The following is a 16,403-nucleotide window of genomic DNA, read 5'->3' as shown; positions in this document are numbered from 1 at the left end:
AGTCTCCCCTCCCCAACCCCCAAAACATTTCTGTCATTGGCATTCCCATTGACCCTGCCTTGTTCCCAAGCCTCAGTCAGGAGGTTTGACGCTCTCAAGAATTTCCAAAGTTGAGGGGCCCCTGGGTCAGAAATAACAGATGTGGGCCTGGTTTTAGAGCAGACCCAGATCTCCTCACCTCTCTCACCTTTTCAGTTTTCTCTGATTGATAATGGAAATCCCACAACTCCCTTTGATCCTGCTTCTATTTCTTTTACCCCAAATATCCCTCTCCCATAAACAACAGAAACGACTGCCTTCCCACTCAACAGCCTTCTCTCCTGAGATCCTAGGTATTTCCAGTTAGGGAAGCCAGCTATCAGGCCTGGCTCATACTTTTCCTCCCTCATTTTATCAATTCTTCCTCCAATTTGTCAAGTATTTCCTGCCTCACTGACACATTTGCTGAGGGGCAGAGTTGGAGATTAAGGAGGCCCTGGAACAGCAGGTATGGAAATCTGTTTTAACTAGCATATTTTTAGGTTAAATTAGCAAACTAAGATGCCCAGTGACTGTAATCATTTGACTTTCCTAGAAGGCCGAGTTCACAATTTGGAAAAAAAATTAGAAGAAGAAAAAAAGAAGGAAGGAAGGGAGGGAGAAAAGAGTGTTTGAATGTCTACACCTGGGGTGAATACGTGTAAAGGCAGGAGAGGCCAAGGAGGAAGTAGGGCCCTGGACACATTCCCAATAAACTTGGAAGAGGAAGACCAAGATGGGACTCTGTATTTTTAGGGGTGATGGAACACTTCCGGTGTGTGAAGGCATGAAATGTTAATTATAGGACCTGTGGATGTCAGCAGAGATCTTTTAAAAGAATAACTTAAGTGCCTAAAATCCCCCCAAGAATACAGAGCCCGTTTTAGAAATGGCCATCAAAGACAACAAAAGCGAAATGCGCAAATGCCTTCTACGCAGGGTGGTGCTGGGCAACCAGCTCCTCCCCCGGCCTCCCTCCACGCTGTTGCTAGGAGACAGAAGGGCTACACTTCCATCATCTCCATACTTGCTGGGAGATTGAGTAATTGGTCTCTGGATGTGCGTGCGCTGCTTCCCAAAATATCTCTTTAAAAAGACATGAGAGAGATGTGGAGCCAGTCAAGAAGATGATGGGGGGCGGACTGTGTCCCCAGAGGGCAGCGGGTTCCAGGAGCCAAAACTGAAGCTGGCTGGGGGAAAGAAGGACCCACGTGGGGGACAGAAATGGAGAGCTGTTACCAGCTTTCCCGCATTCTTTCTCACCCTCAGGTTTGTTATTTGGGACTGATCTCCTAAGTAGAGGCTGGAAATTGGTGGGGCAACTGAAATTTAGAGAGACATTCTGTTTGGCTTTTCATTCTAACTATTGAGTCACAGCAACAGAAATACTTTAATTTTAATTTGTAGCTATTTAAAATGTACATGCACAAACTTTATAGTGTTCAGTTACAGGTGTTGAACCCCATTTTGTGGGGAAGGGGGTGAAGGGAGAAAATAGGGCATGCAGGGGACATACAGCCCCACACGCCTGCACACAGGCCACTGCATAAGAACCCCAGCTTCAGCTGCAGGGAGAACAAAGAAATATAACATTAAGACTCTTGCTGTAGGGTCTCTGGGAGTTAGGAAACCCAGGGATGAGATTCAGTAGTGCTCCCAACAGCTACACGACTATTCATGACCCTTCTGCACCTCAGTTTCTTCATCTGTGACCCGACAGGAAGGAGCTAGTACATCCCTAAATTACTCTCCAAATCTACAGTTTTATGGGCATGTACCTCTAGTCCCACCTTCTCTTCACAGCCAAGGGACAATGTGACATCTCAATTCTTTGCAGAGGTTTTCAATTCTCTCCTTTAATTAATGAGGAAAAGCTGGTTGATTCCTGCAATTTGCATTTTTTTTTCAATATCTGTTCAATTACCATTGCTGCATGTCTTGAAGAGCAGATATGGAAGTGGAATAACTGACTTTTGGCTTCTATTATTTTCCTTTGTGTCACACTCTTCATACAAAATCTAACATGCTCAAAAATCCAGTTCTTAATAGCATCAGCTTTTTTTCTCTTTTTTTAACTGGGGGAAGAGGTTAGAAGGAAGCAAGAGATTCAGAATATATTGACACTATATCTTGATCTTCTAAATGAGAACTAAGAATCCAGGAGTTTTCCCTAAAGTCACTGGCCAGATGACTGAGTATTCTAAAATTCTTTCAAGAATTAGTAAATTTGCTGTCTAGTTCCCTAGCTCACAGACTGTGGCCAGACCCTTATCTGTAAAATGGGGGGAAAAAAGACGGTGTGCTTCAATCCTCATAGGAATGTTAAGAGGCAAAATGACACAATGTATGTAAATGCACTTTGGAATGTAGAAAGGGTGCACAGAATGCTTTGCATTTTTTTCACTGCATGTCTGAGAAATTTATTCATTTATTCAGAGAGCATTTGCTGAGGTAGTGTTGCCACCAGGCCCCCGTCAGGTATTCATTCATGTGCACATGCACATGGTCAGTGTTTTCCATTGTCCACCCTGCTCCACAGTCACAGGGCGAGTGACTCCCAGTTACTACAGATAACTGAATTCTCAACGACCGCGCCCCCGAATACTAGACATTCTCTTAGGCTGAACCTTTGCACAATGTGAAAAATGCTCTCAAATCACTCCCACGAGTGTCTGTCTTATTTTGTTCTCAAACACTCTCAGTGACACAAACCTCAGACACTTTACTTCCTGTGCTAATGAATGCCAGCGCCTAATCATTGTACAAGCAGATGTTCCTTAGGAAAAACAAATAAAATTCAGACTATCTTTAGGATGGCAAACACCCCCACCCTTGGGTGAGCAGACAAATGAGAAATGCCTCTCACCTTTTTTTCTCTCATCAGAGATGGCAAAGCTCACGGTCCTACGGAAGGTCTGAATTCCCTCATTTTCCTTGTTTTTAACCGCACCTGGGGAGATTTTAGTCACCCTTGGATAAAAGGGCTGTGGAGCTCCCTAAGTTGTCTTGACACCACTGACAACTGATCCGAACTGTGGAAAAGAGGAGACTCTCTCCACTTCAGTCTATTGGATCCCTTAAAAAGTTATGCTGTCCTTGTGCTAAGAATGAGTTGAAGCTTGGAGACTAGCTTGAGAGAATGAGCTGGTGTAAAAAAAAGAGGAATCAGGGAATTTGGGGCTGGGCACCAGGCAGAGCTGGGTTCCTTGCCCTTTCTTCTGAGTATTTGGCATGCATTCTAGAGTTTTCTGTAGGGGGATGGATGGGGGAGGAAGAGCACAAGTGAGTCATGAAGGGATGCCAAGAAATCATGAATAAGAGTTATTCTGTGCACACCCAGGAGAGCTGAGCCCATGGGAGGCAGATGGCCGGACCAGGAGGAAGTGCTTACTATGGAAGCTCTGTAAAATGCAAACGGACCAGAGAGGTGGGTGGGTGGAGAGCAGGGCAGGAGGAGGTGTTCAAATACATTCCCTCTCACTAGGGCTGGACCCCCTGGCAAAGATGTGCAGAGGATTGTCTTCTGTGGATCTGAGATGCTACAGAAGATCCAGGAGGGCCATTGTAATCCCTATACATCCCCTATGCTACAGCCATGATTTGTCTCCAGAAAGGTCTGTATCTGAACCAACTATGACAGTATTGAATAACTTTGCAAAGAGCTTTTTGAAAGTCCACTGTGGAAAAGTCCCCTGGTCAGGATGAATTGACCAAAAATTGCCATCATCCTAAAGATGCTACAGAATTATTTTTATGCTTTTTCATTCAGCATAATTGCCTATTCCAGCAAGTGTAGAGGGACCTTAATCTCTTACTTCTGAAGATTTGGATTTTTCTTTGAAGGGAAACTGCCATGGTAACTCAGTCATCCACCTGAAATTTAAACCTAGCCAATTTATCTTCATTCATGGTAACCTTGTTTTAGCTGATCAGGACTCATTGATTGATTGATTGCCTTAAGCACTGGGTCATAACTGGTTTTCATGAAGCTTTGTAGGAAACTTCTTTTCTGAGAGAACATGTAGTTCACTACTTGACCTCTGGGATACTGATGATCTACTTTTCAAAGCGCTCTAGTGCTCCATCTAACATTCTTGACCTAAAGTTCTAGGACCTTCTCTGTCTGGCTCACTGTATGCTCTTTTTTGAGTGAAATTTTAGGTCAACACCAGGTATTTCTGTCTGACGGTTGAAATTCTGGGACCAACCCTTATCATCTCCTGGAACAACACTTCTCTACCCTATTTGAACAGTAGAAACACCTAGAGAATTTGAAACAAAAAACAAAACAAAACAAAAAGCAACCCTGTGTCTTGCCCCACTCAGACTGATAGAACTAATTCAGGGAGCAGCTTAAGCTTCCACATTTTTCAAAGTGCTCCAAATGATTCTGATCAATAACAAAAGCTAAGAAGAACTGCTCTTAATATTCGTCTTGCCAGAAAAATAAGACTGTGTGAAGAGAACCTTCATCTCATATTAGGAAAGAAAGCTTTGATATTTCCAGGAAAATTGGAAGACTGAGCAGGTGCACAAAGCCTCCCACTTGGTTCTGAACACGCATATTTATATTGATAAAATATAACAAAAAGGGAGAAAGGAAAAGAAAAACCCACAGGAGCCAAATGGAACTAAAAGCCAAATGAAGGTCTTGGAGGCAAAGCCTTGAGAGCAGATCGTCCTAATGCCAAGTGGATCAGGGCCAGGGAGGCGGTGGGCTCTGGACGTGGCCGTGGTGTGTCTGAGGATATCTGTCCTAGACGTGGGATTCTCAGCTGTGGCACGAAGATCCACTGAATTGTGATGGATAGGAAATTAGAAACTTTTCTCATATTTCCTGGGTATCAGTGCACCCTTAATTGCCCCTGAAGGATGACAACTTGAGTCACATATAACCCGATTTAAAGGAAATGAAGAAAGTGGCGTTTCCTGCACTGGGGTTGCTATTCACAAATCCCTATTTACTATAGGGGAAAAGGGTAAGTTGTCCACAGGGAGGTTGATGCTGTCTGTGTGGCAGTTGATTTGGGAGGTTGGTACTGTCTGTGTGGCAGTTGACTTTAAAATCACTGCCCAGATTTCACTTCCTAACTCTCTAGTCTCCTTGAATCTTGAATCTTGGCATTAGGTCCCACTGATAACTTCATTCCTATAGGGCTGGGCTGTTGAATTGCTTTCTACCACTACCAAGGGCCTGGAGCTTAGACCCTAAACACCACAGCACATGGTCAGCCTGGCAGGGCTTCCCTGTGCCAACTAAGTGTTTGCCTTTCTACCTATTGCCTGTAACCCCTGATTTTGAGGATTATGTAACTACCTTCCCGGCAAATAGTAAGCACTTTATTTACTGGTCAATTTCCTTTGACCTAACTTTTTGGTAAGTTTCTTAAGTCCCAGTGCTCAGTTTTCGCATCTGCAAATTGGAGATAATCATAGCACCTTCCTTTCAGTGTGATGTAAGAGGTGGCTGAGTTAACATACAGCAGTGAGATGATTGGTGGCATCCAAAAAGATGTGCCCATGTAGTGATCCCTGGAACCTGTACGCGTGACCTTACAAGGCAAAAGACGTAAGGATCTTGAGAGGAAAGGTTTATCCTGGACTCTCCGGGTTAACCTTAAATGCAACCCCATGTATCCTTATACAACAGACACACAGAGCAGAGGTCTCACAAAGAGGAGGAGGAGGCAGAGAATGGTGTGATGTGGACATGGGCCAAGGGACCTTGGAAGCCACCGGAAGCTGGAACAGATAAGGAACAGATGCACCCTTAGAGTCTCCAGGGGCAGTGAGGCTTCACTGATGCCTCACTTTCAGACTTCTGGCCTCCAGAACCAGGAAAGAATCCATTTCTGTTGTTTTAAGCTTCTCCATTTGTGGGACTATGTTGCAGCTGCCACAGGAATACGTAACACCCTGACATGCAGTAAGCATTTGTTTCAGTAGTCAGTCTCTTCTAAAGTGAGGATGCCTGTTTTAACGTGGTTACTAATCACAATAGTTCACGTGTGTTCTCATCCAGGAAAGCAGGTATCCCTATGGCTAAGTGAAAGGAATATGCTTGAGAGAAAACTGGACAGGGTCTAGAGAGGAGCAGGTGAGAGTGCTGGAAAGCTTAACTTTCAGTTTGGAATTTAAATTGATACCACTGTGACTGTACCAATAGTAGGAATCTAAAATGTAGTCTGGTAGAGGTTTGGCTCTTTAATGGATTCTGGCTGCCCAGGGTGTCAGTGAAGGTTTAACCTTCATCCTTTAACCCACTTTCTCTGCATGGATATACCCTTCCATCCCATAGAGTCACACACGATTCTTTTTGGACTTTCAGACAAGTTGTTTCCCTCCTTTACCCAGCTTTGAATTCCCTTGCTGAGTTTTAACCCGTTTTTTTTTTTTTTAACTCAAGGGAAACTTAGCCGCACCAGTGGGAAGGGTGTTTTCATGAGGCAATGTTCCTGAGGAGTTGAATTTGGAAACAGTCTACTGCAAAACTTTATGGTCCTGAAGCCTCCATCAGGAATGTGGCCCAGACGTCTCCTGTGCCTCTCAGAGGACATCAGGGAAGAGGCCAGACCTTGAGAAACATAACCATGAGATGCTGAGAAATAAAAGTGTGGGTGGGTGGCTCTGAGACGCTGGCTATACCACCTGTGTCTTGTCCTCCTTCCCCTTCTAGGTGGAAGCACTGGTTAAGAGAGAGGCCAAGAGGGTGTGGCATTTTCAGTTCAGGTCATTATGATCCTCAAAGCTACCCCAACTCTAGGATGCCACAATGCACAGCATTTCTCTTGGTAGAGTTCTTAGGTCTGATCTGTTGAAATCTTGGTGATTCATCTTCCCACTGTGTGCTGTCCAACACGGGAGCCATGAGCCATCATGTCACTACTCAAATGTAAACCAACTGAAGTTAAATCAAATTCAAAATTCAGCTCTTCAGCCACACTGCCATATTTCAAGGGCCAACTAGCCATACCGGACAGTGTGCAGACAGAAGTGCAGAAAGTCCTGTTGGACAGTGATGTTCTAGTTATTCGAGATACAAGTTGAAAAGGGTCAGGTTATGAAGGTGTCAACCAGGGACTTTGTACCAAAGGCCACTTACTCTCATTACCTTCAGTGAACACTGCAGGCATCTTCAGTGACAGACAGACAGACAGATGGAAAAAGGACCACACCATGCCTTATGAAAATTTGATACATATTTAAAGCAATCATGTCATTTCCAGTCTCTCTTTTGGAGGGATGTTATTTATTGTAAGACATCATTTTTATTAAATACACTGTAATACAAGAGACTTTCCATGTCAGGTTGAGAGAAGCTGGTCACATGATTCACAAATAAAACTTTTTTTTTTTTTAACACTGATATTCTGGTGTCACTTTGAAATCAGCCAAGATGCAGTGGGTCTTAGTAAAGCAATGGACCTCAAAACAGATTGCAAAACAAGAACCAGTAAGTATCAGCACAGAGACGTCACATTAAAAAGAAAAAATAAAGCAAATGAGAAGAGTGTTTCAAATACCAGGTCACAATTTAAGGGGCAATATATTCTCAGAGAGACAGTGAAATATGTGTGGTGTTTGTGTGTGTGTGTGTGTGTGTGTGTGTGTGTGTGTGCACAGCCCAGATATATACAAACATCTCTCCATGTACAGAAGCAAATGCAGAGAGAGTCCACATCTCTAGGCAGTTCTGTAAGTGATAGGTAATGATCAATGAAGGCAGGGAGCAATATTTCACCATAATTTGGTCATTTGTCAGGGGATTACAGATTTAAAATCCACATTTAATTCAAAGACCTTGTATTTAAAAACATGTCCAGTTGTTTTATACATTTTTAAAGCAATAGTAAGATATACAAGCTGCAAGATGTAGGCCATTTTACATTTCATTTCATTTTCTCTAATTTCTTTATCCAGTTCAAACATGTGGCTATTAGCAGCGTTTATTATGCTTGCTCCAGGAGGTTGGATCAGCCAACCTTCACTCAGCATCATTTTTAGTAATGCACAGACAAAATAAATAAAACAAACATGGACCTGGCCTAGAATGCATAGACTTAAAAAATGACATCCCCATGTTTTCCCATGTCGTCTCCTGAGACGTATGTTAAGATGGCAAAATAGTTGCTTGGTTGCTGTTGTGAAGTTCACAGTGTTTTGCCTGCAACACATATACATATATATAAATTTTTTTGCTTTGCTTTGTGTTTGTGATGAATGGAGCATAAATAAATAAATAAATAAATAAATAAATAAATAAATAAATAAATAAATAAATAAATACAAAAGTAAATAAATAAAAGGAAAAGGGAAAACATGCAAAACGCTAAGAATATTCAAGAACCTTGGACTTGAGCAGCAGTGATCCATTCCAGCCCTGACAAGAAAATACCCCTCATGTGCTGTCTTACTTAACTACAAATCCCTCCCACCACTAATTCTTTAGAGTAATACCTGCTTTCACAGCCTGGGAGTCTCCTCATTCCACAATTACACATTGGGAAGAAACTGCTTTAACTCTCACTTAGCCATCTGAGAAGTGGGGTCACTGGCCATTCCTCTGGTGAGATATTCTGTAACAGCGATGTAGGGCCAAACCAGAGCTCAACATTGGAAATAAAAGCCCATACGTGAGAGAAAAACACAAATACGAGAATTGAGAGGGTTGTGTGTATGCAATCTTCTGTGTGGTTAGATACAGAATTTAATGTTACTGGTGTTATAGAAGGTCCAATTTGCAAAAAGAAAAGTGTCTTTCTGACCAGGGGTCCTTTTTGTCATGGCTCTTTGCAAAGGACAGCATTTAACACGGTTGTGGCTTACATCCTCACTCAGGTGCAGAGCTCCTAGGAGCCACTCACCTCGCTATGGGGTCTTGGATTTCTCACCATTGGCCTTCAAGACACTGGGCTTCCAACATTCCAGTTCTCTTCTGGAATGCCTGGGCTCTGGACACCAGTGTAAAGGATCACAGTGGGATAAGGTGAGCATAATAAAAATGTGCAAAAAGATGAAAAAAAAATTTCCCTTCCTAGACCTTTACATAAGGAGACCAATTTCAGTCTGCATTTTTCTTTGAAAGGAGCCAGAGAAAGGACACTGTGTAGTAGGATGGCTTTGATTCAGTTGTTTCCGGAAGCTCATTATCTTAAATATGTCTTCCACCCATGCAGTACTGCACAGAGTTGAGAAGTATGATGTGGTCCTATGCACATGGAGAACGGAAGCACTAATGGCAACATTACGTTAAAAAGTTTTGGTTATTTTGCAGATTTTAAGCAAATTATTCATACTGCACCCTACTTACAATTATCTCTATTACCATGTGCCTATAAATTTATACGTAAGTACACAAACACTGCGTATTTGTGTTTGGATATGTATAAATCGATTTATAACATACATATAAATACAGGGAGTGCTGATATGGACACATATGTATAATGCTTTATAGCATAGTTCAAAACATTTTCTAAATAAGCCTGATTATGATATTGGTTCAGGGTACAAGGATTTAGAGGATGCTATGAGCATGACTGTACATCTTGGTATCTCAGCTGCTTGTCATCTGAGGCATTCATTTTGTTCTAACTTCATGTACTGCTTCATGAATTTGTTAGCCTGCTTTCTTTCCTAGACTGCTTATTTGTATACTGGAGTCTCTAGTGGACAGAATCATGAACTTCAGAGTCAGAACACTCAGTCCCAGTGATGCCCGAAGCTAACCTGCAGATGTCTAGCATGCCATTTAACTTCTCCGAGTCTCACCTTCCTCACCTATCAAAATATGGGCATAATTTACTAACGTATGTGAAAAGCATTCGGAAACTATTAAATACTTTGTAAATGGAAACAAAGTTTGGCCTAGAAAATTAGGTTTGTCACTAATACTGTTGTAGCTTTGAACACATTTCATGGGAGGCCATATTCTGTGATTGTTACATTTTAGAATAAAAATGCTGCTTTCCTAAAAACTTAAAAAGCATGAGAAGAGGTGAAGGAACAGTGATGAATATTGTAAGATATTCTGTGGTTCACTTAGCTACTTTGAAAGCAATCTTGTATTCTTTCAATGCAGGATGTCTCTGAAATCAGTACATACTCCTGAGACAACAGAGGAAAAAATAAAAATAATAATAATCAGCAGTATAAATAAATATAAAACTTTGCACTTGCATAGAACCTTTCATTTCAAGACCTTGAGGGACTTGTCAGAAGGCAAGGAGAAATTTTCTTTTTTTTTGCTTTTCTCCTCCAAAGGAAAACACTACACTGGAATGGAATGGAATGCTCCCCTCTTTTAATTTGCTTTAAACAAATCCTTCTTCCAAAATTGCACGGTCCTCCTAGAATTTGATCCCTTAATATATTACCTCTTTTGCTCTCTGGTAAAATAAGTACCTCACAGCTTCTTCCCCCAGAGCAGCTGGCCAGTCACCCAGAATGACAAACCTGTATAGGTTTTCAGACCATCGCTGATGGAATCTAGAAAGGTTTTGTACAAATCTGCCCCTTCTTTACTGCTTCACAGAGTGCCACGGTGTTTTTAACAGTACCATGGGTCCTTAATAAGATATATACGTGCAGGTATATATCATGGAGATATGGCTTTCATTATATTATTATGTGTATTCTGGAGGGGTGTTTTTTCACTGACAAAGAGAACAAACAACTTGACTGCCATGTCTCATTGGCCAGCACAAACCTGCAGGGACTGTAGGGTTTGTCTCATTCCAACCCCCTTCACTTGTCCACAGATGGCTACTGGATTTCCTTTTGTTGTCTGTTAATTGACATGTTTGGTTTTTTTGAGAACTGGTGTTTGAAGCTTATAATGGAAAATAAAGTGCTCCAGTCATAAAGCAAAACCTAAGTAGAGCAATTGTGCCTTCAGAAACAAATAGGAAATAAAATGACTTAAGGTGAATTAAAATCACTCCCTTTCAATCTGGCTTGTGTTGTAAAGAAGTCAAGTTAGCAAAAATACCCTCACAGAGGGTAGCAAGTTTTCTTGAGGAACAGAAACAATTTTCTTCCTTAGTATAACTGGTCATCAAACAACTGCAAATTTCTGTTGAAATTTACAACCTCTTTTCACAAAACCCGTGTCTATACCCAGAAGCACACCTCCAAAACTTGGTCTGGGCATAGCCTCCCATTGGCATGCTGTGCCTAATTTTTTATTTTTACTTCTTTTAATGGAGTGAAGAAAACAAAACAGCATACTGACAACGGAGTACACTTGGAATGAAACCACTCTCCCAACCAGAGCCTAGAGCACGGTCTTGGCCTGTGTACACTGAACGGCAATGCATGTGATGTCCCAGGGCGAGTCGGCTCTCCCTCGGGGCTTGATGCAGCCCTTCTCACAGACAGTTCCACCGTGGGTTTGAGGGGGTGAGGACATCCAGGCTTCAGAGTCCATATTCGTTAAAACCCATCGCCACCGTATGACCTAGAAACGTTTATACTGAGCTAATGAACTCCATTAGCTTCCCTAAGTATATAAGGTATGTACCTCTTACGGATCTGCTCTACATACTGGATCACGACGTCTGGAGCAGTAGTTTCTGCACACAAGGTAGTAATCAACAGAGACCATGCACGATTTTACTTGCACATTTAAAAGAATGGAATGGGTTGGAGGGTAGAGGTCGGAGGGAAGTGCTATCTGAAAAGTTCAATGTAAGAGAAACTTGCCTCCAAATTTATAGCTTGTCCCATCTGTTCCAAGTCCTTGGCTTTCCCACCTGACTTGAAATGACCTCTGGACCAGAATACACCACTTTCCAAAAGAACTTGACAAAACCTCGGTGGATAACACTTGGAAAAACAATCCAGTGCCATCACCTGGATCTATAAAGACCATCTGAGCATTGGAGGCGCCATCTCGTGTCTCATGAAGCCAACTTTTCTGTCCACTACACTCTAGTGTTTCTGGTGATGGGAAAAGAATAGTCCATGGCACAGAGTTTAACAGTCTTTTTACTCCTCAAATAGGTCCTCAGGGGAAGGTGCCAGATATATCCCTCCCAGCGAACAGTTGCTGGTTTTCTCCTAAGGACTGAAGCCGGCTCATCCCAGGGGTTGTCTTTGTTCCTCCCATACTGCAGTTTATCATAAATCTTCTTTCTCTCTGGTTTTAATCTCCCATAGATAAAGGCTTCCCAGGTGGAACACAAATTTTCCTTTTTCATACACAGGCTTAAGCCATCCCAAAACAATAACAGTAATAATAATAAATAAATAGAAGTGAATCCATAGAAACTCTCGATGTCTGTACAGCAGAAGTGACAAAGTTTAAGTCAAATATTTGATTTCCCTTTTTTTCATCCACATCAAAGGCAGGAATACAACAAGGCATTGTTAGTTGTGGTGGGCAAACTGGAGTGTCTGCTGATAGAACAAATTAGGTTGGTTAAGGCCTTTGTCTATGCAGAGTTAATAGTAATGCAGAAGCCAGATTGATTCCGAAAGAAGGGGTAAGGACTGTGAAGCAGGGAAGACAAAAAAAGGAAAAAGAAAACAAAAACTAGGAAACAAACCAAAGGAGATGACAAGAGAGACAAGAGATAATGCCAAAAAGAGGTCCACACTGCGTCTACGGATGGGAAGTCCACACCGCTTCCCTCCAGAAGCCTTCGGGGTCTTGGTTGTTCATACTGTCAGAGTGGAGAACAGCAGACTGATGGTGTCCAGCAGCTCTTGAAAGACGTTCATCCTCTCGGCCCATCTGCGGAGGTACTTTGGGAAGGATCGGTCTGGGGAAAAAGGCCCTAGCCTAGAATGTCCAGGTAGACCGGAGATGCCTTGGCCAAGTTCTGAAGGAGGGTGTGGATGCCTTTGATGTTCTTCCTCATGTGGGGCTCTCGCTGCCAGCACCCCAGCATCAGCTCGTAGACCTCCTGGGGGCACGTTCGAGGTCGCTGTAAGACTCGGCCCTGAGTGATACATTCTATCACCTGGACGGGGTGGAGAGCAAAGGTAGGATCAGACAAGAGGAAAAACAATGCAGATAAAGCAGAGGTCAGTGCTGCGAGAGGGCTGCTCGAAAGAACCCGCTCAGGATAACATTTCAGAAGGAAGAGAGCAGTTGGTATGGGTTGGTATATATCATGGTTCATCTGATTGGTTCATATCCATTTTTCAAGCCACACAGATTTCACCAAACTGGTGGTGAAGTAACTTATCTGCAGGGAATGCTCCCAAACGTCGCCCTGGAATTCCAGTGTGTTTTGGTTGTATTGGCCTGAGATGCAAATGAATCACCTTGGTGTCAGGGTGCTGACTGAGGAGGGAACCCCCAGCTCCTGAAATGAGGGATCATGTTGGATAATGGAACAGGGAAAAGATAGCTATGGACCTGAAGAAGATGTAAAGTACCTGATCAAGAAGCTATGCACCCAAAATAGACATTTTGCAAAAGGATTTACAGTAGGCAAACAAAAAGCTTGCATTTCTCACTAGGAATGAGAAATGTGCAAAAGGGAATTGAAGTGTGCAAAAAGGGAAGAATCTTGAAACCTTATAGGAATAATTCCAAAACACTAAGGGGACTCCCGGGGTGCCAGGATGCCACATTTGCCATCATTTACTAGATGAGACACACAAAATGATTCCTCGGTCTCATCACCCAGAAACCACAGGCAAAAAACCACTGGGCTTTTCTTTAGAACTCTCAAATTTGGAGAGCGACTATACTTCGACCATGACATTTAGGAGCAGAGCAGGCCCTTTGGGAGGTGCTGCTCCCAAAAAAAGCCACATAAGATTGTGTCCTGACTCCCAGCTGAGGGATGTCTCTCATCGTCCGCCCCTGGGGGGTCTTGCCCCTCCCATTGCACACCTCGTTGTTTGACAGTTGGTACCAGGGCTGTTTGCCATATGTGAAGATCTCCCACAACACAACTCCCAGGCTCCAGACGTCACTCTCTGTGGTGAATTTCCTATACATGATGCTCTCAGGAGGCATCCAGCGGATGGGCAGCATCGTGTGGCCACCAACCTGGCAGGAAAGGGGTAAACAAGCAGGCATCAGTCACCCCAAAACCAAGTTCCCACCTTCAGAGAGAAAAGTGTGGAAGGAAAATGTGAGGGGACATATTTTTCTTTTATTTATATTTATTAATTTTAACTGTTTATACACAAATAAGGGAATTACAATTTCTTTGTAATTTCAAGTAACTGAGACTGAGGGCAGAGAGCAGTCAGGGTATTTTTTATATTACTTTCAATTCTCTTTCTTTGGAAACCAGATAGGAGCAGAGGGGAATGCTCAAGTACTTCCTGGTGGGAGGATTGGCCAGGATAACAGGAGGTGGCTCTGTATCCAAAATGACCCACCAGGTGACTCTTCTTGTTTAGCAAGGCTTGATCTTTCTCTCACTTTGAGGTGTTGGCACAAGTGCCCAGTGCTGCCTCAAACACTCTTGCCAGAACCCATCAATGGGCAGGGCAGAAATTATTATTTCCATTTTACAGATAAGGCAACTGAGGTTCAGGTTGCTATGGACACATAGAAGTCAGGTCTTTGGACTCTGAGCTCTGGATTTTCCTCTAAGACAGAGGATTGCAATTGAGCTTGTTTACAAAAGTAAATAAGTATGGTTTTGAAAAGCCCATGTTCAGTAAAAACACTAAGGCTGAGGCATTAGGTGGCAGGAACATTAGTACAGGCAAAGAGAACTTTGACAGGGAAGCCTTGCTCATGATTTCTTAATTCTTACATAAAGGTTAAGAATTTATTTGCAGGTTTGTAGCCTACCAGGGCTGTCTGATTTTAGTGCCATGACCATACTTCTGCACCAAAGCCCTATGGGTAGCAGTTTTTTTTACTGCTGGTAGATGCCAGGACCACCAGGCCAAATTCACAGCCTGATGCCAGGGCAGCTGGTGAGCTCCCAAAGGCAGCAGGGGCTAGACCTCACTAGCAACTCTCAGTCCCCAAGATCTGAGACCAATGCCCATAGAGCTTCTGCCCAATTATAATTCTTAATATCCATTCCTGACTCACTAAAAGAAGGAACTAGTCAAACGGTGCCTGAAAAATACTGCTCAACTCCAGAGCCCAAGTTGCTGAGCGTGTCAGGAGGTTTGATATGCTTGGTGATTTCAAAAGCAAAGGAGGTGGGTGGTGTCTGTTTTGTTTTTGTTTTTTCCATTCTTTGTATAATGACTCCAAATCTGACAAGCAGGGACATAACTTGCTTGGCAAAGGGTTAAGGTTTCTCCTATCTTCCTAATTCAGCTTTGAATACACCAAAAGCTCATCCACTGAGTCAAAGCCAGTTGCCTTTTATCAGCTTTCAACTTCCTCACTTGCTTCTCACCCAGTGGTGACAGACAGTCACTGTTCAATGGCACAGATTTCCCTCACAGAGCTGCCTGGACATGCCGGAAGGTGATGACGGCCCTCACCATCAGGGCCGGTATTCAGAACACAGTCTGATGACAGAGGCACTGACCGACCAGAAAGGATGCTGGTGGTCTTATCAGCACAGCCATATTGCCATGTTTCTGGCTGACCGAGTATCTGCCCAGCTCATAGTCCTATAATCCCCCGTACCCAGGACTTTGGGAGAGGAAATCTGCCATTACACCAGGGGTCGTCAAGGTTTCCAGATATTCACAAGGACTCAGGGCACTAAGTGGAAGGGTCCCCCCATTTGTGGCAGTGCAGGGAGCTACATGGCACAGAGTTACATGGACTGAGGGGTCGCTGCCTAGATTTTAGTTAAAAAGACACAATTATTTCTTTTATGGGAACAGTGAAATTAGAATCCAGATTTATGATCAATGTACCATTGGTTTGCGGAGGTAGAAAGAAGACTAGGACATTATGGACTAACACCATGTTCTTTTGGGTACTGGGCCCTCAAAATATTTAGCCAGCTCCATGCAAGCATTCTTAGGTCAAATGGGTCAAACATACTATAACCTGTAACTCTCCCCACTTCTCGGAGATTCAGAATGCACAGAGCCTCCTTTAGGTATCTCAGGAGTGGCAGAAAGAACAGATTTAATTTCATTTAACTTAGTGAATTAAATTAATTTGAATGTGTGTTTGTGGGAGAGAGGGAGAGAGACAGAGAACCACTTAGATACATCAAGAACCAGACAGCTGAAAAATACACTCTGGGTTGTGTTAACCTAGCAAGATGCCACGCTCCCATATTCCTGATGCCCTCACAGCTGCAATGCAGGGGACATCACTCTATTCACGATTTTAGAAACTCCGTTCCAGCGCGCACTCTGGTGCGCTATTTCCTAGGTGGGTGACCTTGATCAGTTGCCAAACCTCCCTGTGTCCTAGTTTCTTCAGCTGTACAATGCGGGTAACAGCCCAGACCTCCCCTATTGTAAGGTCAATACTCAAGCAGACA

At 43.0% G+C, this 16,403-nt stretch overlaps 1 protein-coding gene and 1 long non-coding RNA gene across 6 annotated transcripts in view; one reads left to right on the top strand and one right to left on the bottom strand.

Annotated features, from left to right (window-relative positions):
* The first annotated feature begins 1,056 nt into the window (after positions 1-1,056).
* Positions 1,057-8,322, top strand: LOC108400420 (uncharacterized). Its single transcript, XR_012127771.1, has 2 exons — positions 1,057-1,287; positions 3,503-8,322. It is a non-coding gene; the product is annotated as an uncharacterized lncRNA (long non-coding RNA).
* Positions 8,323-11,988: 3,666 nt separating this feature from the next.
* NTRK2 (neurotrophic receptor tyrosine kinase 2) overlaps positions 11,989-16,403 on the bottom strand; it is a 311,589-nt gene continuing 307,174 nt past the window's right edge. For all 5 annotated transcript variants that reach the window (XM_037023528.2, XM_037023531.2, XM_037023529.2 and 2 more), the window contains 2 exons: positions 13,868-14,026; positions 11,989-12,983 (listed from right to left, as the gene is read on the bottom strand). In XM_037023528.2, coding sequence (XP_036879423.2) covers positions 12,798-12,983; positions 13,868-14,026 — 345 coding nt within the window. In that variant the 3' untranslated portion in view covers positions 11,989-12,797. The remainder of the gene's footprint in view (positions 12,984-13,867; positions 14,027-16,403) is intronic.

Source organism: Manis javanica, chromosome 2, assembly GCF_040802235.1.
Source record: "Manis javanica isolate MJ-LG chromosome 2, MJ_LKY, whole genome shotgun sequence".
Taxonomy (NCBI): Eukaryota; Metazoa; Chordata; class Mammalia; order Pholidota; family Manidae; genus Manis; species Manis javanica.
Note: the sequence above shows the minus strand (reverse complement) of the source record. Positions and strands in the feature narration are given on the sequence as shown.